Genomic DNA, 25,436 nt, shown 5'->3' with positions numbered 1-25,436 from the left:
GTGGTCCTTTAGGCCAGATTTGAGTCAAGTGCGTTCGGCATCCCACACCTGGCCCTTGAGGGAGCGGAGGTGGCTGGTGAACCAGGATGAGGATCGGGAATAGGAGGCAGTTCGGGAGGTGAGGGGTGCAAAGGCGTTGAGTTTGGTGGAGAGGGTGCTTTGGAGGAGAGTAAACGCAGAGTGTGGGTTGGTGCGGGAGGTGGGTCAGAAGAGGCGGAGTTCAGAGGACTCCGGGGCAGCGGAAAGGGATTGCGGGGAGATCTTCTTCCATGGGTGGTAGGAGATGGTGGTAGTTTTGAAGGCAGTGGGGAGAGAGATATAGCAGTTGAGGGAGATGAAATGGTGATCAGAGATGGCCTTGTGGTGATGGTGACATCCGAGACGCTGGTGACGCTGAGGCCCCGGGTGATCACCAGGTCGAGTGGGTGGCCGTGGACGTGGGTAACAGAGTGGATGTGGAGGGAGTGGTTGAGAGGGAAGTCTGAGGAGGTGGAGCAAGAGGGAGTGAAGTGGAGGTTGAAGACACCTAGGATGATGAGGCGGTCAGAACAGAGGAAGAGGGAAGCTAGAAGGGTGGAGATGTCAGAGATGAAGGTGGGGGAGGATTTTGGGGGGCGGTAAATTAGGAGAATGTTTAGTGAGAGACGGGAGGGATGGCAGAGGGTAAGGTGTTCAAAACGAAGGGAATGAGCCAGCGGAGTAGGGGGATAGGGCAAGTGACATCCCTGGAGATGAGGGCCACACCACCGCTATGGCAGTTGGGGCGTGGAGCACAGTGGTAGGTATAGCCGGGTGGTGTGGCCTCAGTGAGGGGGAAGGTGTCTCCCGGGGTAATCCAGGTTTCCATGAGGGCCATGATATCAACGTTCTCATTGAGGATGAGATCATTGACGGACAACTTCGGGGCGTGGCGGCTGAAGGCACGGCTGCCGATGGTGGAGCGGAGAACTCGGGGGACAAGGATGTTAAGTATTTTAGAAGAGAAGAAGTCCATGACCTCCTCGCACTTGGCACTCACAGGCACAGAGAGAGAGAGACACTGACAGAGAGAGACAGACACAGAGAGAGACAGACACTGACAGAGAGACACTGACAGAGAGAGACAGACACAGAGAGTGAGACACTGACAGAGAGAGACAGACGCAGAGAGAGACAGACAGAGAGAGACACTGACAGAGAGACAGACAGAGAGAGAGACACATAGAGAGACAGACACAGAGAGAGACAGACACAGAGAGAGACACTGACAGAGAGAGACAGACACAGAGAGAGACAGACACAGAGAGAGATAGACAGAGAGAGAGAGAGACACTGACAGAGAGAGACACTGACAGAGAGACAGACACAGAGAGAGACAGACAGAGGGAGAGAGACACTGACAGAGGGAGAGACACTCACAGACAGAGACACTGACAGTCGGGGCCGCTGCTCGAGGCCACGGTCACTCACTCACACGCCACAAACCCATTCCCTGCCCCACGCCGCCATTTACCTGTGGCCGCGGGGACAGGAGGAGGAGGAGGAGGGGGCGCGGGGCTCGCGCTGCTCGCGGCGCCGTTACCCGCCGGTTTTGTTTGGGCGCGGGGTGGGGTGGGGGGACCCTCGAAACCCAGCGCCTCCTTAACCTGGTCCCGCTGACACCCGGGGCGGTTCAGTAAAATCAGTTGACGTCAGAAATTGTTCGGGACAAAATGCAAATTCAATAACTTCAATTTAATAGCCCCGGAGAGAGGGGGGAAGAGATCACATCTGTACAGCGCCTCTCACAACCAGAGGACGTCCCAAGGCGCTGAAAATCCGAAATGCGTCTCCATTGCAATTACTCAGCTCAGACTTTGGGCGTTACGTGAAGTGCTTCAACGTCTTCTTGAAGAGCTCCGACGAGCACCAGGTCATACACAAATTCATCCAGGAGAACCCGCCAGGTTTGATCACCAGGTGTGTGCTTGTGAGCAGTGAACCCCTCAAACACGCCTTCGTTTACATCGAGGCTCGACTGCAAACTCCCCGCTTGTGGGCATCCTCACCCCCTCCCTCCATAGGCTGCAGGTCATCCAGAACCGGAGCCCGTGTCCTCTCCCCCCACTCCGGGCTCCGCGCCCCCATCTCCACCGGCTTCCCATCACACAGGGGATACCGTTCGAGATCCTGGTCCTCACCTTCAAAGCCCCCCCCAGTCTTGCTCCCCCACCTCTGTGACCTCCTAATCCCCTACCACCCTGTTCGCTCCCTTCGCTCGGTGGGCTCAGACCTGCTTCACGTCCCCGCTTTGCTCGCCCCTTTATCGGCGGGTGGGCTTTACGCTACTCTGCCCCCACCCTCTGGAACTCCATCCCACAGTCCCTCCGTCTCGCCCCCTCCCTCGCCACCTCCATCTCATGACCCTCCTTTTAGACTAATCTTTCGATCTCCCTGCTTCCCCGCCCCCCCGCCGCATTCTACCCTCCCCCACCCTGACCCTCAGCTCGGGTCTGTAACTCTGTCTGTCCAGCGCCTTGGGACGTCCTCCTGACCTGAAAGGCGCTATACAAATGTTGTTGTTATCACGTCTTCGAGATGTCTCAAAGCGCTTCATAGAATATATTGTAAAGTGAATTGACTGTATGTTTTGACGGTGAAACGCTGCAGCCAATTGCCCACAACAGTGTCCCACAAACTGTCGTGGATCGGGTGACCAAATTATTATTGTTTTTTTTCTTTAGGGAATATTATTAGGTGTGTGGATTTTTTGAGAAGGAATTATTACATCCAGAAAAGCGATCCGCCAAACGACTAACAAACGGGTTCCTACTTATTACTTATCAACTTCCCTCAATTTTTCACACAATTTGTCAAATTTTCCCACGATGTTTGGCAAATATTTTTGCAATTTCCTATTGGCGATAGGGAGCGAAGAGTGTGTGAAGTATGAGACGGAGAGAAGAGGCAGCAGTCTGCTTCGCCCTTTACGGCAAAATAATCTGCAATTTGTATTTCCCAATGTAGACATCACTTTACAGAATGTTTTAACCTTGACAGTAACTATCGCTGGAAGCAAACATTAATTTTCATAACTGGCAATAATCAAACATCGACTCAGGTCAACTATGGATCAGCTAAGATTAAATAATTTGACATTTATGTCAATCAGCTGGATTTCAATGACGCCATTGCAGACTTCTTGGCTATGAAGTTTAGGAAGTAACTGATTTAACAACAACAGCAAACAACAAATTACATTTGTTAAGCATCTTTCACATCTTTGGTCATCAGTGGAAGTAATCTTTCTTTGCCCACAATCCTCGGCAACTTTTTCTCAAATGCCCTTTGAGCTTCCATGGTCACTTTATTCTATAGGAGGGTCTCAACTCTCCCCCCTGTATCTGGCAATACAGTTCCTTCGTCCCAATTGATGAACCTAGCTTATCAAAAACTATCTATATCGCTTACTCAGTTAAACCTAGATCAATTACAGGGTCTCCTCCAGTCTGGCTCACTAATTTGTAAGGGATTCGGATGGAGATAACCAAATTTATTAAGTAATATAAATAGCTTAATTTATTCCTAAAACTGAGACAATAGATACAGTAAAATCGATATTGATTCACTGGGAAGTACGCTGACCCTCTATGACAACTCCCACTATTCCAAAGTTATCTCTTTCATACCCCAATTTAGCTCATGTGACTCTTACAACCAAAAATGGAATTCAACGGTCGTTTTGCCTAATCATATTCAAAGTTTGATTAGCCGATCATATCCCCAGACTGGTTCATCCAATCACATTTCCTCACTCAGGGTACCCCATAGGCTATCGAGGTTTAATCTCAGGAATTTGGAAGTTGTTCTGGAAGCCTTTGATACAAAATGTGAAAAGTTCAGCTCAGCAGTTAGATTGTAAACATTTTCCAGATCTGTTGGAGCAGACAGGCTGGCATCAAAAGGTACAAAGGGTACATCAGTCAAGACAATGTCTTTCTAAGCGAAATAACACATGTGAATGATGAGATTGGGGTTATTTTCTTATCTGATTATAGAATACTTTTATCAACACAATTGCCGTTCTGTTTACTTGATGACACAAATCCATCAGACATGTCACAGAACCCAAAAACACAGACCTCAAAAGGAACTCTCCCTAACATTCCTAAAGATCAACAAAAATGTATATCAAATTGTTTATATAAATTGAGGAATTAAACAACAACAGGATTACACTTCCCGTCGGGAGAACGTTCCAAGGTGCTGGACAGTGTACAGCATTTCAGACCTGAGCTGGGGTCAGGGAGGGAGAGGGGAGGGGAAGAGTGGCCGATGGCATGGTCGAAGAGGAGGGTTTTGAGGCGGGACTTGAAGGAGGCTAAGAAGGGGGCGACTGGCTTGATGAGTTGTAGTTTGCAACCATGGAGGTTGGGGGCAGTATGGCTGAAGGCTCTCCCGCCAATGTGGGGCGGGTGGGGTGGGTGGGGCGGGGCACATGGAGCAGGCTGGAGCCGGCTGAGCGGAGGGAGCGGGCGGATTGCTAGGGGGTTAGGAGATCATAGAGGTAGGGTGGGGCGAGGCCATGGAGGGCTTTGTAGGTGAGGACCAGGATCTTGAACTGGTTCCTCTTTCCGGCGAGAATGGGGGAAATGGGATCAAGGAGTTTGGTGCGGGAGAGGACATGGGCTGCAGAGTTCTGGATTATCTGCAGCCTGCGAAGGGAGGAGTTGGGAAAGCTGATAAGCAGGGAGTTTGCATAGTCGAGCCTGGAGGTGATGAAGGCATGAACAAGAGTTTCAACTTTTAGCGAGGATCTTACTCTCTGCCTCCTTTGTCGACTCCAGGACCATTGCTGTCCTGATGGATTGTCTGTCAGACATCAGGTCCTGGATGAGAACTAACTTTACACAGTTGAATGTCAATAAGATCGAGGCCCTCCTGATTAGCTCCCATCAGCACCTCTACACCTCAGGCGCTGACAGCATCACCATCCATGCATGCACTCTACCTCACTGAGCACAGTCCGGAACCTTGGTGTCTTGTTTGGCCCTTAACTTAACTAACATCAAGGTGGTCAGCACGTCACAAGCTGTCATGTTAAGGTCCTGATGGCAGATACCTGCAAGATAACTGATGAGGAAACTGAGGCTTGATGCAACAGTTGCTGGAAGGAGTCACCTAGAATCCGAGTTTGTGAACATACGTTCGTACGATCAGTGCCTGGAATCCAACTTGATTCACCTGTAGAGAGGCAAGCAGCTGCTACTGAAACTCTGCACCTCCAATTGGTGGAATCATTGCTCAATGGGAAGGGATGTGTGCCTGAACTGTGGATAGAATACGATGGCAATACTCTCATGCAATTCATGGTGAGATGCATTGCCCACCGAAAAGCTCAGAGGGAATTCCTTGTACCTACCATTCACCTAGTGAGGGTATAAACCCACGTTTGTCAGATATTGAATGACCAACTACTAGTGACTATTGCCCTTGGACGGTGGGGGGAAGGGTGGAGGTAAGCGGGGTCTCCTTGCAGCTGAACTGACTCCAAGGTGACATGCCTGGCAATGGAATTTTGGAATTGAGCCATCCCTTTGTGGAGACAAGGAAGATACCATGTTTAATTGTAATAATACTTACATCTCCCATTGCATCTATCACGCTGGGAGGATGTTCCAAAGCGCTTCACAGATTATACTGTAAACTGGAGTGATTGTATTTTTACTGTAAAATTCCATAGCTTTGGGGCGTATTGGCTAAAAGCACGGTTGCTGATGGTGGGGTGGAGGGTCCGGGGTACAAGGAGGAGGCCGGAGCTAGTCGAGCAGAGGGAGACCGCCTCCTCCTCCTCGGGTAGCGATGTAGGGAGAGAGCAGGTTGGAGATAGGGGTGTGCCAGGGTGTGAAAGCATTTAAATTCAAGAGTGAGGATCTTAAAATCGATCCACTCTGTGACAGGGAGCCAGTGGAGTTTTACAAGGACTGGTGTAATGGAGGTATGGAGTTTATTGTGGGTAAGAATGCGGGAGGCGAGTTTTTAATTATTTGAATATTGTGAGTAATGGAGCAGGGGAGACCAGTGAGGGGGGGCATTTGAGTAGTTGAAATTTCATCCACAAATTTTCCAATTGCTTCCTGCTGCTGCCAAAAGAGAGCCTGTTATTAAACATCTGCAGCTTTCTAATGTTCTCAATATCAGAAGTAGAATTTGTGGAGCCCTGCAACAATTTGGGTACAGATGGTACAGATTACATTGTGACAGGCAGTTCAGTCATCAACTGTCCACCAGAAAATTAACAGAGAGATCCTTCCTATTTTGTTTCAATTAAAGGAACTTGTAGCTTCTAAATATTTACATGTGAAGCAGCAGAGAATATTCAGTTTATTTGATCTGTATTACCCTTGCAATCAAAGTTGAGTCAATTAAGACACCTGTTTATTTACAACTAGCTGTACCCGTTGCACTAGGTACTTAAATGTTGTGTGGCACCAGGTGTAATTGCAGTGCGTGCGCTACATATGTAGGTGATCTGTGACGCACAAAATACCATGGTGCCACTTTCACTCAGTGGCCACCAGGTGGTCGGAAAACGAAAACTGAAAATAACTCATGAACGATAGAAAACATCTGAAAACAAATATACGCATGTCACTCCCAGATGCAAGACCTTTCTGATGAGGTATAAATCATGTCGCTACGTCAATCGGTTATTGAGATCTTTCTTGAATCATATCATAGAATCATAGAATTTTACAGCACAGGAGGTTGCTATTTGGCCCATCATTTCTGTGCCAGGTTTTTGAAAAGAGCTATAATAATAATAATAATAATAATCCTTGCATTTGATATAGCGCTTTTCACGTCGGGAGGACGTCCCAAAGCGCTTCACAGAACACACTGTAAAGTGAATTGACTGTATATTTGTGGGCGAACGCGGCAGCCAATTGCGCACAGCAATGTCCCACAAACAGTCGTAGATTGAAAATGACCAATTTATTATTGTTTTTGTTTTTTGGAGGGATTATTATTAGGCGTGTGGAGTAAGGAAACTTGCCCAAGGTTTCGCCCTGCCTGGAATTGAACTCAGGTCTCTCGCTTGCAAAGCGAGTGCTCTAACCACTGAGCTACAGGACTCCACTATCTAATTCAATCCCACTCACCCCACGCTCTCCCCATAGCCTTGCAAACTTGTCCTCTCCAAATAATTATCTACTCTTAAAAGTTATTATCGAATCGGCTTCAACCACCCTTTCAGGCAATGTATTCCAGATCCGAACAACTTGCTGTGAGAAAGCATTTCTCCTCACCTCCCCTCCGTTTCTTTTAACAACTATTTTAAATCAGTGTCCTCGGGTTACTGCCAGCAGAAATAACCTCTCCTTGTTCACCCTATCGAATCTCCTCATAATTTTGAAAACTTCTATTAAGTCTCCTCTTAACCTTCTCTGCTCCAATGGGAATAATCCCAGCTTCTCTAGCCTCTCCCCATAACTGAAGTCCCTCATTCCTGATACCTACCTGGTAAATCTCCAGTGTTTTTTTTAACGATTCATCATAACTTCCTGGCTTTTGTATTCTATGCCCCTATTTATAAAGCCAAGTATCTCGTATGCTTTTTTAACAGCTTTATCTACCTGTCCTGCCATCTTAAAAGATTTAGTTATATGAACCCGCAAGTCTCTCTGTTCCTTTTTCTCCTTTAAGACTGTACCATCAGCTTATATCGCCTCTCTTCAGTCTTCCTCCCAAAATGCATCACTTTGTATTTCTTCACATTAAACTTCATCTGCCACGTGTCTGCCCATGGTACCAGTCTGTCGATGTCCATTTGCAGTCTGTTACTATCCTCCTCACTGTTTACTACTTTTCCTAGCTTAGTATCATCTGAAAACTTGGAAATTGTACTCTCTGTACCCAAGTCCAGGTCATTTATAGAGATCAAAAACAGCAGTGGTCCCAATACTGACCCCTGGGGGACACCACTGCACACTTCCCTCCAGTCAGAAAAACAACTGTTCACCACTCTTCTTTCCGTCTCCCAGCCAGTTCTGTATCCACTGCCACTGTTCCTTTGATACTATGGGCTTCTATTTTGCTTACAAGTCTCTTATGTGGCACTTTATCAAATGCATATAAAATCCATTTGAAAATCCATATAAACTATATCAACTGCACTACCTTCATCCACCATCTCCGTTACTTCATCAAAAAAACTCTTATCAAGTTTGTTAGACATGATTTACCTTCAACAAATCTGTGTTGGTTATCCTTTCTTAACCCATATTTTTCTAAATGAAGCTTGTTTTGTCCCGGATTATAGTCGAGAACTTTCCCAACTACTGAAGTTAGGCTGACTGACCTGTAGTTCCCGGATTTATCCTTCTGCTCCTTTTTGTACAGGGGAGTAACAGTTGCAACTCTCCAGTCCTCTGGCACCACCGCGGTCTCCAAGGAGGTTTGAAAGATTGTGGGCAGAGCCTCCGTTATTTCCACCCTTATTTTCTTCAGTAAACTAGGATGCATCCCTTCCGGATTACTTATCTACCGACAAGCTTTTTAGTACCGCCTCTCGGTTTATTATCTTATCCAATTTCTCTACCCTCTCCTCTGATACTGTGGCATTGGCTGCATCCTCTTCTTTTGTGAAGACAGATGCAAAGTACTCATTCAGTACATCAGCCATGCCCTCTGCCTCCACAAGAAGATTTCCTCTTTGGTCCCTAATTGGACCCACCCTACCTTTGACTAACCTTTGATTCTTTATATGCTTATAAAATACCTTAGGGTTCCCTTTTATGTTACCTGCCTATGAAGCACAGATGGACATTGTCGTTTTATTAATATAGATAAAATAATGGATAGATAGAAGATACAAGCCTTCGATTTTTAAAAACCTCTGAATATATTGTTTCTAATTTGATTTCTTCTTGAATTTTTTTTAATTGATGCATCAGTGAGGCAGTGTGATCTATATAATATGATTTTGAGATAGATTTTACATATGGCTGCAAAATACCAGCAGAGTGCAGCACCTCCTCCCGCCCACTGCCATTTCCATTGGACGGGAAGGGCACCAATTAGCGGTCGCATTAGGTGATTGAGTCTGCGGTGACTTGTGTATGGACGGACGCGCCGTCTGCTCAGCTGTCCATCAATCGCGATTTCCCTCCCTTGTTCTCTGTTCCTCTGCCCCCCTCACTGAGTCCGCTTGTGAATGGCTGGAGTCCGCTGTCAATCAATCTTAGACTCCTCCTATCTATATCCAAGAGCCCCTTGTGGCTGAATGGACACACAGAAGATACGAGTGAGTACATTCAGTGGTGACCAGCACGGTGTTTTGCCCGAGCTAACTGGATTTTTGTCCAAATCAACCACCATATTTAAAACAGATAAGAGTTCAAATGATTTGGGGCTGGGCATTTTGTTCGATTAACCTGACATTCAGGGTTAACCGGTGTCCGGCAAACGAAGATTTAGTTACATTCGATTTACTGATGTGACCTAAAACTAAAGTGCTAACTTTTTATTTTACAGTATTGGGAAGAGAGGAAGCTCCACTCTCAATGTCCTGGGGATAGGAAGTGGATCAGGTATGTAAGAGATTCGGATGGAGACGATTAATACGGTTGAGTAAAAATCCAAGGTAATACAAATAGCTTAATTTATTCTTAAAACTGAGACCATAGATACATTAGAAACAATATCTTTTCTACTGGGAAGTGCACTGATCATCGACACAACTCAAACTATTTCAAAGATACATCTGTTTATGTGTTTTTACTCCACCTCCCCTTGTCACAGAGATAGCCCCACCCTTCACAGGCTCTTTTCTCATGGGAAAATAACTGATAAGGAGAAAGAGATATGCACATCTAATTGGGAGGATTCCTTTCCTGTTTCTAATCAGATTTCCAGGAGTGCACTTCTCTCTCCTTGAGTCTCCTTGTTTTCACATCTGTACTCAAGGACATAATTACTCAATTCTTAGATTGAAGGGGATGCCAATGGACCCAGGCACCGAGCAAGGGAAAGTTATCAGAACCTGACCTCAGCTGGTGTCAAGCCAATATATCCTTACCTTTGCAACACTAATCGGCACAATACCCTCTCAGGGCCAGTTAGTCATTTAAAAACACACACCATTGTCTATACCCTGAGGAATGCTATACTAAACAGATTTGGTTTTATTTTAAAATTAGACTAACCAAAAATCTTAAAAACAATAAGCATCACAAATATAATCTTACAATTCCCATCTTGAGAGTGAGAAAATAATATCTCATTTATCTATGATTTATTAAGTTAGCTAACTGTAAATGGTCCGATTGCAACCGGGTAGACCTTAATAGGGAGCGCAAATAACATATAGACACAATCATTGTAAATACAATTATGGCTTGGGCAATCACAAAAACATAAGACATGAGCAATAAAGTTCAGTGCAATGAATTAATCAGGTTGATACAGTGGCTGTGATAAGGAATCGACTTGTTAACTTGGTACGATTCATGTTGATAATAGAATATCTCTTCTCAAGATCAGTTAGACTTGTCTTCTTTTCCAAACTTAGACCTTTTTAGTCTCGCACACTGAGTCTGTTTGAGACATTCAAAAGCTTGTTTTTACCATTCATTGTAGGGTTAAAACATATCCTTCAAGGTCAGTACACTCCTTTTGTTCTTGGCATTTAAATGTACTGATGTTACCAATGTCTTTGTGATACGTAGAATCAATTCTATTTCAGCAAAACAAGCCCACAAGTCTGAGATTGTCTTTGGTCAACTTAAGATGAACCAGAATTCTGGCATTGCTAACAGTCCAGTCCTCACCTCGAGTGGAACAAGCTGACAGCACTGGCCCACTATCACCGTCGGAATCTTCACGATTCCCTTTTACCACAGCTACCACATCAATCCTTTTAACTAATTTTAGCAATTACAGGACATCATTATGAATAATATCATGATCAACATAAACAGTATGGCAATAGAATTTTTTAATATTATTCCAGTGGGTGTTCCCTCTATCCTTGCCCGCAGACTTTAAGCATAACTGAAATACTAGAACAGACAAAATAAATCTTACATAGAATAAATCAGAATACTGACATTCTTAATACTATCATTTCTCCTTGCACGTCATTGTGTTTATTCTACCATCGACCCCATCACCTCGCGCTCTACCACACCCGATGCATACAAAACCCACACGGTTGCCAACGTAAACCCTGTCCTGTGTGCAGGTATTGGCCACTGTTGTGAAGTAGACAATTGACTGGGTTGTACTTGTCCGCTCGACTCACCCTAGACGGTCGAGCTGAAATTCAATGCGAAGACCGGCTTTGTGGGTGGGAGGGTAAGCGAAAAGTATAAGTCGTCCCAGAAGAAGTCGCTGCATGGAAGGCAATCTCCATTGGGTATAATAAGCCATTCTTGTCAGTATCTGTAGGAACTAAATCACAAAGTAAAATCTCCCGTTTCTTTAAACACTTTAGTTGGTTAATATGATTGCAGTAAAGTTGGTGACCATCACGTGAAGTGGGAATAGAAATTTGATCTATTTGTGCTACTGCTTCAAAATGCTTGCACTACTAGTTTTACCAGGATTCAATTGTAGCTTGGAAATGATTATTAGCTGCAGAAACAGATTCACTTAATGTGGAAACCAAAAAGCTCATAATCTTACACGTACGTTGTGCAATTTCTTCAATGTCTAATGCTCAGATATGAAAGAACATAAATGAGTGTTTTCAATAAATACACATTTACCGTTAGAATGTAAGAAATAGGATTGCACATTGGACTTTTATGAATTCTAGGAATAGGACTGAGTGGAGAACAACAGAATAGATGCGTAGAGTGTTGGCTAGGAGGTGGATTGGGAGAGTTATTCTGGAAGGAGACTTGATCGATCAAGTTTTCCCCCTGAATACATTGATGCCATTTGCTCCAATCACAGCTTCCACATTTCATTCACCTAGTGAGTTCCACATTCTCACCATAAAGAAGCTTTCCCCAAATCCCTAGCCGATACACTGCTAGCTATCTTATATTGATGTCTTCTTGTTTTGTACTCATCTAACGAGTAGAAATAACCTAATTCCAGTTTATGGAATCCTTTCATAATCATAAACATCTTTATCAGTCCCCCATTTAATCGTCTCTACTCGGAAGAGAAAGTTGGAACCTTTCCAATCTTTCCTGATAGCTGTATCCACTCAATGCAATTGTGTTTAGATCTATGTTCCTGAAAGAAACCAACAAATCATGGCAGAAAATATTAATAACTATTAAAAGTTGTTTTTCTATGTAGGTAAAATTGACCTTCAAATGCTTTACAACATTCAATCAAAACATCCAGGGCTTTCGATTCACAATGAAGTGGTGGAGCCTAGCCCTGACCAAATGTCCAGTTACAAAGGTAAGTCTAATAAATTACAGTGCAATATAATTTAAACTGATATACAACAGGAGGACCTCTCAAAGAGATTTGAGCCAACTGAGCACTTGAGCTGAGGGGTGGCGGGGGAAATTACTTCCCATTTTTATAGTACCTTATAACATCTCGATGCACTTCACAAGAAATTGCTGAATAGTGTCAGTTTCGCAAGCAAATGTACAAGCAAAGTTTGCGCCAGCAAAGTCCTACATTCAGTTATGAGATTATTGACTTCAGCAACAACAACTTGAATTTATATAGCGCCCTTCATATGGGGTAGAGAGAGAGGGGACAGGTGATCGTCAGCACGATCAAAAAGGAGGGTCTTCAGGCAGGATTTGAAAGTGGGGAGGGAGGGGGCAAGGCAAAGTGGATTGAGAGAGAGAGTTCCAGAGTTTTGGGGCATAGTGGCTGAAGGTATGGCCATCGATGGTGGAGTGGAGGGTATGAGGGACGAACAACAACAGCAGGATTACGTTTGTATAACGCCTTTCATGTCGGGAAGACGTCCCAAGGATGCCCAGAGCCAGCCGAGCAGACACAGCAGGTGGGGGAGTTGGGGTTAAGCAACTTGGATAGGTAGTGAGGTGCGAGAGCATGAAGGGATTTGAAAACGAGTGAGAGGATCTTGAAATCAATCCGTTCAATAATTGGGAGCTAGTGGAGCTTGGCAAGGACTGGTGTGATGGGGGTACCGTGTATTGTGCCGGTGAGAATCTGGGCGGCGGATTTCTGAATTTGTTGAATTTTGTGTATGGTGGAGATGGAGAGATCAGTGAGGAGGGCTTTGAAATAGTCCAGCTGGGAAGAGACGAAGGTGTAGATAAGGGTTTCGGCTGCTTTTGTTGTCGACGTGAAAGACGCTATACAAATGTAATTTTGTTGTTGTGAGATACGGACAGAAATGGGCAATGTGATTGAAGTGGAACAAAGAGGTCCTGATTAGGGAACGGATGTGGGGTAGAATGGAAAGCTGGGGATCGAATCTGATGCGTAAGTTGTGCATGGGTTTGGTGAGAATGAGGAAAAGCCTGGGTAGGTTGACCCGCAAGAAACGAGACGTTGATGAGAGCCAATGGGCATGGCTTCCATCCTGCCGAAATTCAGCTGTAGGAAATTCGCGCTCATCCAGGTCTTGATGTCCGTCAAACAAGCCAGGATATCAGTGGACTGAGAGTCGCAATTAGAGGAGGAGAAGCAGATTTGTGTGGCATTCGCATACATGTAGAAGCTGACCCCATGTCTGCGGATGACATTGCCGAGAGGGAGCATTTAGATAAGGAAAAGAAGGGGACCAAGGATGGAGCCTTAGCGTACACTGCAGGTGGAGGGCGGGAGAAAGAAACATTTGCCGAGATGTATGGTTGGCAGTTAGTTAAGTAGTGCTCCAAAACTTGGGCCAAGAAGGGCAGGTTTGAGATGGGTCTGAAGTTGGAGTGATCAAGGGTAAGTTTTTTAAGGAGAGAAGTGATGACAACAGTTTAAGGGGGAGTGGGACAGAGCCTAAATCAAGGGACTGGTTGATTGTGTCAGACAGCAGTGGGCAGAGGAGGGGAAGTTGAGTGACCACAAGCTGGGTGGGAAAGGGATGAGGCAGCAGATGGTGGGCTTCATCGGGTGATAATAATAATCCTTGCATTTGATATAGCGCTTTTCACGTCGGGAGGACGTCCCAAAGCGCTTCACAGAACACACAGTGTAAAGTGAATTGACTGTATATTTGTGGGCGAACGTGGCAGCCAATTGCGCACAGCAATGTCCCACAAACAGTCGTAGATTAAAAATGACCAATTTATTATTGTTTTGTTTTGGAGGGATTATTATTAAGCGTGTGGAGTAAGGAAACTTGCCCAAGGTTTCGCCCTGCCTGGAATTGAACTCAGGTCTCTCACTTGCAAAGCGAGTGCTCTAACCACTGAGCTACAGGACTCCACGATGATGATGGGGTAAAGGGAGGAGGGAGAGATGGGGGCAAAAGAGTGTAGGGTGTACGCTGTGTTAGAAGGAGAGGGTGGTGGTAGGCAACACGGGAAGGGAGGAGCAGGCAGCCAGGCGAATGTTGTCTATCTTGGAGATCAAGAAGTCCAGGACCTCTTCACACAGCATCTGAATTGAGGATCGAGGGTGCTTGAAGGGGACATGGAGAAGGTGATGGGTTGTGGAGACCAGGATATGGGGTTATTTTTGGCCTAGAGAATGATCTGGGAATGAAACCTTATAACATCTCAATGCACTTCACTGGCTTGAGAGAGGGAGTGGCAGTAGGTATGAAGATGCTTGAGCCACCGCTGGTGGTGAACCGTGATGCTGATTTTGTGCCATCTGCTCTCAAGCAGCTGGGTTTGGGATTTGAAGCAGCGAAGATGACTATTGTACTAGGGGGAGCAGGTAGGTTTGGAGATGATCCTGGATTTTGGGGGACAAGGGAATTAAAAGTGAAGGTTCAGCGGCTTAACTGCTGCATCAGGATCCCTGCTGTGGAAGGCCAGAGGAAGTGAAGGTCTGAGGATGAGAAGTGAAGGACTCTGGTGGAAACGATTTCCATGAGCTGAAAAAGATGGTGGAGGGCTTGGAGAGGGGGGAGAGATATGGGAGGAGAAGGACATGAAGAATTGGTCAGAGATAGCCATGTCCGTGATGGACAGACCAGAGATGTCTATGCCATGGATGATCACGAGTTCAACCCGGTGACAACGTTAGTGTATCATGGAATTAATATGGAGGGAAAGGTTTAGGATGGAGATGAGGGCAGTGATGTCAGAGGAGATGGGGCAGGAGGAATTGAGGTGAAGATTGAAGTCTCCCATGATGAACAGGTGTTCAGTGCAGAGGGAAAGTGATGAGAGGATACAGGACTTATCCTTGAGGAAGGAGCCAGGAGATTTGGGAGGGTAGTAGACTAGGAGAATTTTGAGGATGAGAGAGGAGGGATGATATAGGAAGAGGTGCTCAAATGAGAGGAAACATCCAGAGATTTAGGGGATAATAATAATAATAATCCTTGCATTTGATATAGCACTTTATCACGTCTTCGAGACGTCTCAAAACGCTTCACAGAATATACTATGAAGTGAATTGACTGTTTTGCGGGTGAAACACGGCAACCAATTGCACTCAGCAGTGTCCCACAAACAGTGGATTGAGTGACCAATTTATTATTATTTTATTTTCCCTAGAAAAGCGATCCGCCAATTGACTAACAACTGGGTTCCTACTTACTGCTAGGTAAACAGAGATGTGAGGAGTAAGGAAACTTGGCCAACGTTTTGCCCTGCCGGGAATTGATCCCAGGTCTCTTGATTGCGAGGCGAGCGCTCTAACCACTGAGCTGCAGGACTCCCTTGGATAGACCAAGGGAGGTTTGGGAGATGAGGGCCACCCCACCACTGCGATGGTTGGGGTGCAGGGTGGGTGGGAGGTGGAAAGTACAGCCAGAGGGGGAGGCTTTGATGAGGGGATGGGTTCATCGGGGGACATCGAGGTTGGCTTTGCTTGAGAGGGAGTGAACGTTTTGGAAGTTGATGCGGGTAGAGCCTTGATTATAGAGGGTGGAGGTGCTGGGGTTGGGGAAGGGGTTTGGGGGGTTTTACAGATTGTGGGGGGAAAATGACCACGGGGTTTGCTGGGGAAGGAGAGTTGAGAAGTGTGCGGATGTGAGTGAGGGAAGGGGGGTTTACCTTCTGGAGGCAGTGGAGGGTCTTTTGGAGAGAATGGGCAATGGGGCAGTCATTCCCAGCTTGCTCTGTTGCTCGTGACTAATTAATTTTTAATTTTAAAATTTGTTGGCCAGTACATCAGGAGAAATTCCCTTGTGTTTACAAATGTTGTCATGGGATATTTAACGTCTATCTAAGAACGAGACAAAGAAAGTCTTAATAAATTATTTGAAAGGTAACTAAGAAATAATCATCAGTGACAATTGTCACATTGTATTTTGTTTCACTGTCATTTCAGCATTAGTGACTGAAAAGAGCCAGGAACTCAAGGACATCTCTTTCACTTGGAATCAGATGACTTCAGAAGAATATGAGAAGCAAGTGAAACAAAGAAATGAGTGTAAAAAGTTTGATTTCATTCACATGATCCAGGTAATAAATAGGTAAAAACTCTAACTTGGAAGAGATTTGTTTAACAAAAAATGATGCCAATACGTGATGCACATACAAGTCAGTGAATTCCTGATAATAAGATCTTGGTTTATATCATAACATCACTACGCTGTCCTGTTGTGTACCAATTAGCATGCTGGCCTCACAAAAGAGAGGCCCCAAGTTCGAATCCTGGGCAGAGCAAAACCATAGGCAAGTTTTCTTACTCTTTAGGTTTAGGATTTGTATAGCACCTTTCATGTCGGAAGGATGTCTCAAGACTCTGGACAGTCAGTGTTTCGGACCCGAGCTGGTACACATACCTCCTATGTTTACCTAGCAGTAAGTAGGATCCTGGTTGTTATTCGATTGGTAGATAGCTTTCCAGGGTAATAATCCCTTAAAAAAATTGCTCACTCAATCCATGAATGTTGTGGGACACTGCTGTGTGCAATTGTCTGCCGCGTTTCGCCCACAAAATACAGTCAATTCACTTTACAATAGATTTTGTGAAGCGCTTTGTTATGTTTTAACAACATGACAAGGTGCTATTTTAACTACAATGATTATTATTGTTATCATGATACTGTCAATACCTCATGCAAAATGGGAATAAAGAACCCCCGTCACCCTTTAATTTCTCGCTTATAACATATAAAGTTGCTTTGTACATCGCTGCTCCTCCCCTCTTTCAGTCGCTCTCCATGCAGCCTCGTAGTGCAGAGTGACAGGATGAGAGGTGCAGACAGGAGGTAAAAGTGTCATCAAACCTAGGGCCCTCTCAGACCTTGGGGTGGGGGGGTGAACCTCAGACCTCGTGGCCCTAAACCATGGAGTACCTGGTTTGTTGGTTACCTGACTGTCCATGCTGGCCTTCACGGTGGCCAGGGATATCGACTTTCACTCAGATTGTTTGAATTCTGCGAGCAGAAAATAGCTCATTTGTAATCGTTCGCTGGGATCCAAACAATTTCAATGCTGGTACCGGGTTGGGGAGGCCGAGGGAGGCTGAACTAGCTCCAAGGTGACATGCTTGGCAACTAATTGCTGTAATCAAACCAGCCTTCTGTGGTGGTCTCATTCATCCGGTTTCTGAGCCAGACGGGTCCACGGTATTCTAGGGCACTGCTGATGACAGCACAGCCAGCCTGCCTCATCAGCAGGACCTGGAATGGCAGACCAGTCACTGGGGACACAGAGTCATCCCACTCAGCTCCCGTTAACCCTGCAAGCCAAAGTCCTAAATGTAGTGTGGTCCTAGCTAGATAAGCAGTGGGAAATCAGCAATATCTATGGCAAGCTATGTTGTTTTACCTGGTTAGACTCCAGCAGCACCGCATTGCACACACTGGGGTCTCCAAACCTTGGTTCTTGCCAATCTGGGCCTAGTACTCTCCCGAATTAGGTAAACAGGATGTGTCCCACCAGGGAGAGAGAGTGTATTTCATTCCAACAATCTATTTCTGGAATTTTCACATGTAGGCGGGATGCATGGAATTCTCTATTTGGATTGGATACTCTTAAGCACGGTGATGGGTTTCTGCATGTGTCAGATACCTGGCTGCCCCACAAAAATTGTACTTACTGTTAGTATAGAAAAGAGTTGACAAAAGTAAGACTTATTTATACGCAGCTGTCTGTGGGTAGAGAGCCTGACCAGCGACCACTAGAATGCAAGGTTATGAAAACATACTGATTAGGACGAAAAGGAAGGGCGAGCAAAGGAACAAGATGAGGAGGAAAAGTAGTCTCAGCAGGGCACATAGGTTAGTGCAAAAGTACCATCACGAGCAGGTCATGGATACACCAATTAGCTGGGTATGAATACAACAGACACACAAAGAAAGGTTGAGCTCCACAGAGTAAGAACTACAGGTCGCTGAGCCGAGTGCTGGTCATCAGGCAAGATTGCTTATCTGGTAGTATATTTCTGTTTCATTGTTGAAAAAACTGTCTTAATTGTACAACTCTGTGTTCAGACCTTTATTGGTTAATAGCAAGGATCCAATCACTGTAAAAAGAACCCAACACTTCCACTTAAACTAGAATTTCCAGCTCACCAGACTGGACCTCCCCCCATTAGTCCAGCTACTCCATAAAATAGCACTTGAGCTAACAAAAGCAAAAACAAACTAAATAACTATTTACTTCCCACAGCACCATGTTGCACCATACTTATCTCACTTCTGAGTTTGAGCAATACTTCTGAGTATGAGCAATAAATTAAACGATTCCTACTCTTTAGGGTTTTAAACTAAGAAAACAATGTTGGGAAAACAATTAAGAAAAATCAGGTCACAATATTTCTGCTGCTCTGAACAAGCTCTTAGCCCAGTGATACAAAGTGTAGCAAAAGTTTGAACAACACTTAATAAATGTTTCAATTAAATATTGATTGTCTAATTGGTACAAACTGACTAAAGGTGAGAACAGTGACTGAAGCTAGGAGTTATAGTTAGGAGTACGCTCATGTGTTTTTCTTTATCTAGATGCTGTACTATGTAGCAAATGTGGCTGCTACAATCAAATTCTTCAGAAGCCTCCTGGACACCAATGGCAAACTCTTAATTATAATGAATTCAAGTAGGTGAAACTTTAGTGTCTCTGATGTTATTAATGTCTAAGGATATTATAGAAATTCAACGAAATTCAAATTGATTAGTTTCCTCATTCGTTCTGTGTTTCTGTCTAACCCAGTGTGAGCCAGCTCGACCATCATATATAGTACAGCTTCAAGTTTCTTCATTGCTGAATCAGTTTTAATGTGGTTGAGATGTGAACCCCATTTGCATGCTCAGAGGCAGCCCATTTGCCTGCATATGCAGTGAAACTGGCTATTGCAGTCTTGTTATGGCACGAGCAGTGAGCACTGGGAGCAGACGTGAGCAACGAGTGCTGGGGCCACGGGTGAACAAGCGGGCAGTGATCGGTGCGAGGGTTGAAGGCTCGGTCGAAAAAAGCGGGGCTAGGTGGGGCGCGGGCGGAGCAGGGCCATTTGCGGGTCCATGCATGGAGACGGAATTTCAAATCTCCCGCTTGAACCATGGGATGCAAGTGACCACCAAGATCATGCGGGAGTGAGAGACCACCGAGGCCACGGGTGGATGAACAAATTGGAAGAATGAGAGGTGGTTAGTGATTCGGGGGCGGACACGCCATTTCTAAATACCCCGCTTGAACAATGGCCGAATCTCTTCTGGTACCTTGTTATCCCTCCTTTCCCTTCCTGTCCATTATCGCTTTCCCTCCCTGTCTCTGGTACCTAAGCTATGATCCACCTCCCTTTTCTCCCCCCACCACCCCTGTGCTTTCTCCCATAGCCCGGGGGCTGATGTTGCGCTTTGGGTGCTGCCCTGAGCCACTCCCTCTGAAAATGTTCATACTCCACTACCCCCACTCTGTCTTTCTCTCCCACTACCCTCCTCGCCTTCTCTCTCTCCTGGAACCCACTATTACCTCCCTGCTCTCCAGCCTGAGCATCTTCCGCCAGGCCCCTCATGACTCCCAACATTAGTTGTCTCAGAGTAGTCACCCCAACTGTCCCATCGCTCACTCTCTCCGCACCAACCGCCTCCGAAAGGCAAACACCCCTTCCCCCTCCCTCATCCATACCCTCTCCAACTTTCCCCCCCTCCTCTGCGGTCATTTCTCCCCCACGATTCTAAATCCTTCCTACATCACTCCCTCCTCCATTCCCCCCACCAGCGAACCTGTTCGCATTTCCTTCCAAAACGTCCACTCCCTCTCCAATAAAGCCCTTACTATCCATGACCTCATCCTGGATGAGCACATTGATATTCTTGGGTTTATGGAAACCTGGGTCTTTTCTGGTGACACCATCTCCCTTGTTGAAGCCTCCCCACCTGGCTACATTTTTCATCACACCCCCCCCCCCCCGCCCCAACCAACATGGCGGTGGGGTGGCCCTCATCTCCCAAGCTTCCCTTAGTCTATCCCCCTATTCCTCTGGCTGCTTCTCCTCCTATGAGTAGCTCATCCTCTACCATCCCTTCTCTCTCTCCCTCAAAATTATCCTAGTTTACCATCCCCTAATCCTCCTGGCTCTTCCTCACTGATATCTCCTCTGTCCTCTCATCCCTGTCCCTCTGCCCTGAACACCTGCTCATAATGGGTGATTTCAACCTCCACCTTAACTCCCCTTGCCCCACCTCCTCGGATCTCATTGTCCTCCTTACCCCCTAAGCCTCACCCTCCACTTCAACTCGTTAACCCACAACCCTGACTGCCCCCTTGACTACTTCATCACACATGGCCTTGACATTTCTGACATGAACAAGGCCATCTCAGACCACTTCTTCATCTCCCTCTCCTCTCACATTCCCCTCCCATTTTCCAAGCCCTCCACCATCCTTTTCTGCCCCTGGAAAAAGTTTCCCCTTGAGTCCCTCACAAATGCCCTCTCTTCCTCGGACCTCCTTTCCGTCTGGCCTTCCTCCCGCAGTGATCCTGATGCAGCCATCAAGCTTTTGAATGACTGTCTCTCCATAATCTTTGATTACCTGGCTTCCCTGAGTCCACCTGCTGTTTCAAAATCCACCTGCTCCCCCTGGTACAACAGTCATCTTCGCTCACTCAAAATCATCCTTGTTTACTGTCCCCCCAAGCCTTCTCCCACCTTCGTCTTGGACATCTCCACCGTCCTATCTTCTCTCTCCCTCTGCTCTGAACTCCTCCTAATTTCGGACTACCACTTTGTCTCCCTCAACACTTCCGTACCCCTTCCCTCTTCTCAACCCTCTACCATCGCATACTGTCTGTGGAAAAAAGTTTCCTACCTCTCCACTGCTCTGGAATCATCTGAACTCCTATCCCTCTGGCTCTCACTGACCGATCTCCCCTCCTTGCTCTCTTTTCTCCACAACTCCCTCTCCTCCATTCTAGACTCCTTTGCCCCCCTCACCTCCGGAACTGGCTTCATACGCCAGTAAATCTCCATCTGTTCCTTCATGGCTATCTCCGTTCCCTCAAGGCACAAGTGCAAGCTGCCACTGGACCAAATCCAAACTAACGGTCCATCGACAGCTCTTGCCTCCGCCAAATCCTCCTTCTACTCTAAGGTTATCTTGGAGGCAAAGGACAACCCCAGGCTTCTCTTTTCCACCACAAATTGTCTCCTCCGTCCGCCTTCCCATGCCTCACCGATTCCCCCCCATACTCCTTTGACCCCATCTCTTCCTCCTCCCTCACTATGACTGTCCGCAAACTCAAACCCACCACCTGCTCCCTCGATCCCAACCCCAACTCTCTCCTCATCTCCTATCTCCACCTTCTGGTCCCTTTCCTGTCCGATGTCATCCTTGTCGACCGGTTCAGTTCCCACCCCCCTAAAAACCCAATGAACCTGTGCAAAAGAAATTTCCTTGTAATCTTCCCCCTTTGCTGCTTGCTAGCTCGCTTATTCACCTATCCTATCTGTCTATTCACCAGACAGTCTCCTTTACTTTTTATGGAGCTAGGTGTACCCGTTGCAGCTACGTTTGCAACCAAAGCATCCAATGCGGAATGTAGATTGACACAAGGACAGACATTTCATCTTTATTAACACTCAACTGGGAGGACTCCTGTGGGAGGACTCAGTGGGACTTGGAGCTTTAAAAATGTAATTTTGTTGTTGTTGCCGCGACTTAGCTTCATCTGTGTTCTTTATTTTGTTCCCACCACTTGGCTACGTGCATGCTGTGGGACGCAGGATGCCACAGCGCCATGGTCAGCCGGCCTGGCCACCACATGTAACCGCAGTGCGCGCGTACATACGTACTTGCTCTATGGTGCACAAGCGCCACTTTAACTCGGTGGCCACCAGGTGTAACTGGAGCAACAAAAAAAACTGAAAATAACATTAGGAGATACCTGAAAACAAATAAGCCCATGTCACTCACAGATGCAGGACATTTCCGGTGAAGTTTAAATCCTGTCTACGTCAATCGGTAATTGAGATCCTTCTTGAAGCACAGACAGACATTGTCGTTTTATTAGTATATATATATTTTATTAGTATATATATGAAGATATAATACAATGAGAACAGTCATTTTCACTTAAGTAATAATGATACTGCTTTTAGCAACTGCAGGTTGACCCCCTGGCTCGGGGTCAGCTCTGAGTATTTGTACTAGTTTGTGCACTGTGCTCCTTTTTAATATTCCTCTTAGGTCTCATTACTCTGAAATAATGTAATAATATATATGCCTCAACCAAAGCTATATGAAGATACAAGCCCTTCATTCCTCCTTGAGTTTCTCTTTGCAGATTTGTAGCAATAATGCATTCAACCTCTTGTCCCCTGAAATGAACTCTTCAGATGTAACACAAAATCCCATTAAAAACACTGAAGACTGTGTTCCATAGCATGTGCTTGGTATTTTTATTATTATTATTATTTGTGTGTGCCTATAATGACTGTCTTATGTAGTCCATTTGTAGAAGGCGGGCAGGGTGCAGGCAGTAAGATAGTTCAAGTATTGCTTCTCGGTTCAAATATTTTTTTTAAATTAAACTATTCCCTAAAAAGAATAAATACTATTTAATACTCAAGTGATAAAGAGTCTTGACGCTTACAGCTATGAATTGGAACTTCAGTTGATATTTGAAACTTGCTTGTTGAAGAATGAATTTGGATTTCTTTTGAACTTTGCCGCAGTGATGCAGTTCCATCCCACAGTTTGTGTTGATTCATTTCAGTTTGAGTCAAATTGTAAAAAATTATAATAAGAGTATGCTTTGATTTGATTTAGAAATGACTACCAAAACAGCTAGGAGTCCACATCTGTTTAAGGAAAGGGAAATGTCACAAGCTTATCAGGACAATCCACTCAACAGCCTAGCAAACAAAGACATCAGATAGAGATAAAGCAGAAAGCATGCATTCCCATCAAGGTTATAAAAGTAACAAAGTACAATCATTAACAAAATTTCACTTAAAGATATAATACTGCAAATATCTAGTAATTTCCATTACAGGCAAAATACAATACAATACAAAATTACATTTGTGTAGCATCTTTCACGTTGGGAAGACATCCCAAGGCGCTGGACAGTCAGGAATTTGGACCCAAGCAGGTGTGGGGTTGGGATCAGCGAGGGTACGAGGGTGGACGAAGGTGCGGTCGAAGAGGAGGGTCTTGAGATATGTCTTGAAGGAATGCAAGGGGGGGGTAGTGAGGCAAAGCCTTGGCCAATGGTGGGGCGGACCTAGCGGGGGACATGGAGAAGGCCACAGCCTGCTGAGTGGAGGGAGTGGACAGGTTGATATAGAGTTAGCAGGTCTCAGAGGTAAGAAGTTGCAAGGCTGTGGAGGGCCTTGCAGGTAAGGTCGAGGATTTTGAACTTTACCCTCTGAGGGATAGGGAGCCAGTAGAGCTGGGCAAGTGTGCGGGTGATGGGGTCATGGAGCCTGGTGCGGTAGAGGACACAATACATATTAATACAACAGTATACTAGACAACTAAACCCAATTCCATCAATCTACAGCAATAAAGTAATTACAATTATATGCTTCATACTGGCAACATTTATCAATTGTATATATGCATCATTCTTATATGGAGGGACCGATTTGCTCATAATGCTTCAAACTGAAAGCCTTGTGGGTTTACAAGTCTAATCCAAAATAATATTTTTGATTTCTAAGATCTAACATAATAATCCCATTGTTTCTTTCTAGCTTGTATTTTGAATTGAAACCCAGTTTCAGCATTTAATGTCAAAAGGATGTTAATTACGTACAGTGATCAATTTAAACCAAGTTAATCTCATGTAGAATATTCAGCTTAAGAAGCGCTGTAGATATTCCTGTTAATTAAGAACAGGTTACTCTGTTTCTAAGCAAGTCTCAGTCAGTGAAGGATATTAGGAACTATTGGTACAGATACACAGTAATGTATTGTAAAGCTTGTTTGATGGTGATACAGTGAGATGGACTTAACCCTGGGAAAGTGATCTGCCAATCAGCTAACAACCGGGTTCCTATTTACTGTTAGGTAAATAGAGGTGTGTGGAGTAAGGAAACTTGCCCAACATTTTGCCCTGCCCGCAATTTGAACCCAGGTCCTCTCGTTTGCAAAGCGAGTGCTCTAACCACTGAGCTGCACTTTGTAGTCAAAGTAGACATATGCTTTGTTTGAAAGCATTAACTTATGTAGACTAAAGCAACATCCTTCCCTGGCCTAGTGAAAATGTAATTTTGATTTTAGAATTCTGCCATTAATGTAAATGTTTTGGGATGACTAGCAATATTTCACTGAAATTAATTAAACATTTCTGTAACTATTTTTGAAATTACTTTTGACAGGGAAAGGTGGATGGAATTCACTGAAGAAAACATTTAAATCCCGTTTACCTGGTTATGATCAGCTCCTTTTCATCCCCAATCTACTGGATGAAATGAGAGTCAAGTATCAGTGCTATGAATTTTTCGGTGACCTGGACATCACAGAGTGCTTCATGGAAGGAAATGAGAATGGGGAGCTGCTGCTGGAATTCCTGACAGATGTAAAAGATTTCAGTAAAACTGTTATTATTCTGGAACTCTTCATTTTACAATTGAAAGCATTTAGAGATTATAAAAATGACTTCAAGAATCACATAATTACAGAGAATGTTACAGCATGGAAACGGACCACCCTATTCACATGAGCATCCCCACCTCCTATTCCTATCTCCCTCTCCTAAATCCTAATCTCTGATGGAGAGAAAACCAGAACATTTAGTTTTAATAATACATAAGGCTAAAGCTAAACTTCTGAGTCCAGTAGACGATTTTTTATATTACAGTAATATTTATAGGGAACTTGGATTTAAAGCTTTGCTTGTAACACTGGGAATTTTAATCTTTATACAAATTATGTTTATGTATTATATTTGGACCATGTAATGAAATCTTTGCTGGTCTCCCCAGTTCCAACACGCACAGGATCCAGCTGATCCAAG

At 45.1% G+C, this 25,436-nt stretch overlaps 1 protein-coding gene across 1 annotated transcript in view; it reads left to right on the top strand.

Annotated features, from left to right (window-relative positions):
• The window catches only part of hnmt (histamine N-methyltransferase), a 30,757-nt gene extending 5,615 nt beyond the window's left edge, over positions 1–25,142 (top strand). Inside the window, exons 3-8 of the mRNA XM_042336208.1 lie at positions 7,264–7,304; positions 9,508–9,551; positions 12,274–12,381; positions 16,354–16,487; positions 18,977–19,070; positions 24,799–25,142. Of these exons, the coding sequence (XP_042192142.1) occupies positions 7,264–7,304; positions 9,508–9,551; positions 12,274–12,381; positions 16,354–16,487; positions 18,977–19,070; positions 24,799–25,142 (765 nt within the window). The remainder of the gene's footprint in view (positions 1–7,263; positions 7,305–9,507; positions 9,552–12,273; positions 12,382–16,353; positions 16,488–18,976; positions 19,071–24,798) is intronic.
• Positions 25,143–25,436: the final 294 nt, after the last annotated feature.

Source organism: Callorhinchus milii, unplaced genomic scaffold (assembly GCF_018977255.1).
Source record: "Callorhinchus milii isolate IMCB2004 unplaced genomic scaffold, IMCB_Cmil_1.0 Scaffold6, whole genome shotgun sequence".
Lineage (NCBI taxonomy): Eukaryota > Metazoa > Chordata > Chondrichthyes > Chimaeriformes > Callorhinchidae > Callorhinchus > Callorhinchus milii.
Note: the sequence above shows the minus strand (reverse complement) of the source record. Positions and strands in the feature narration are given on the sequence as shown.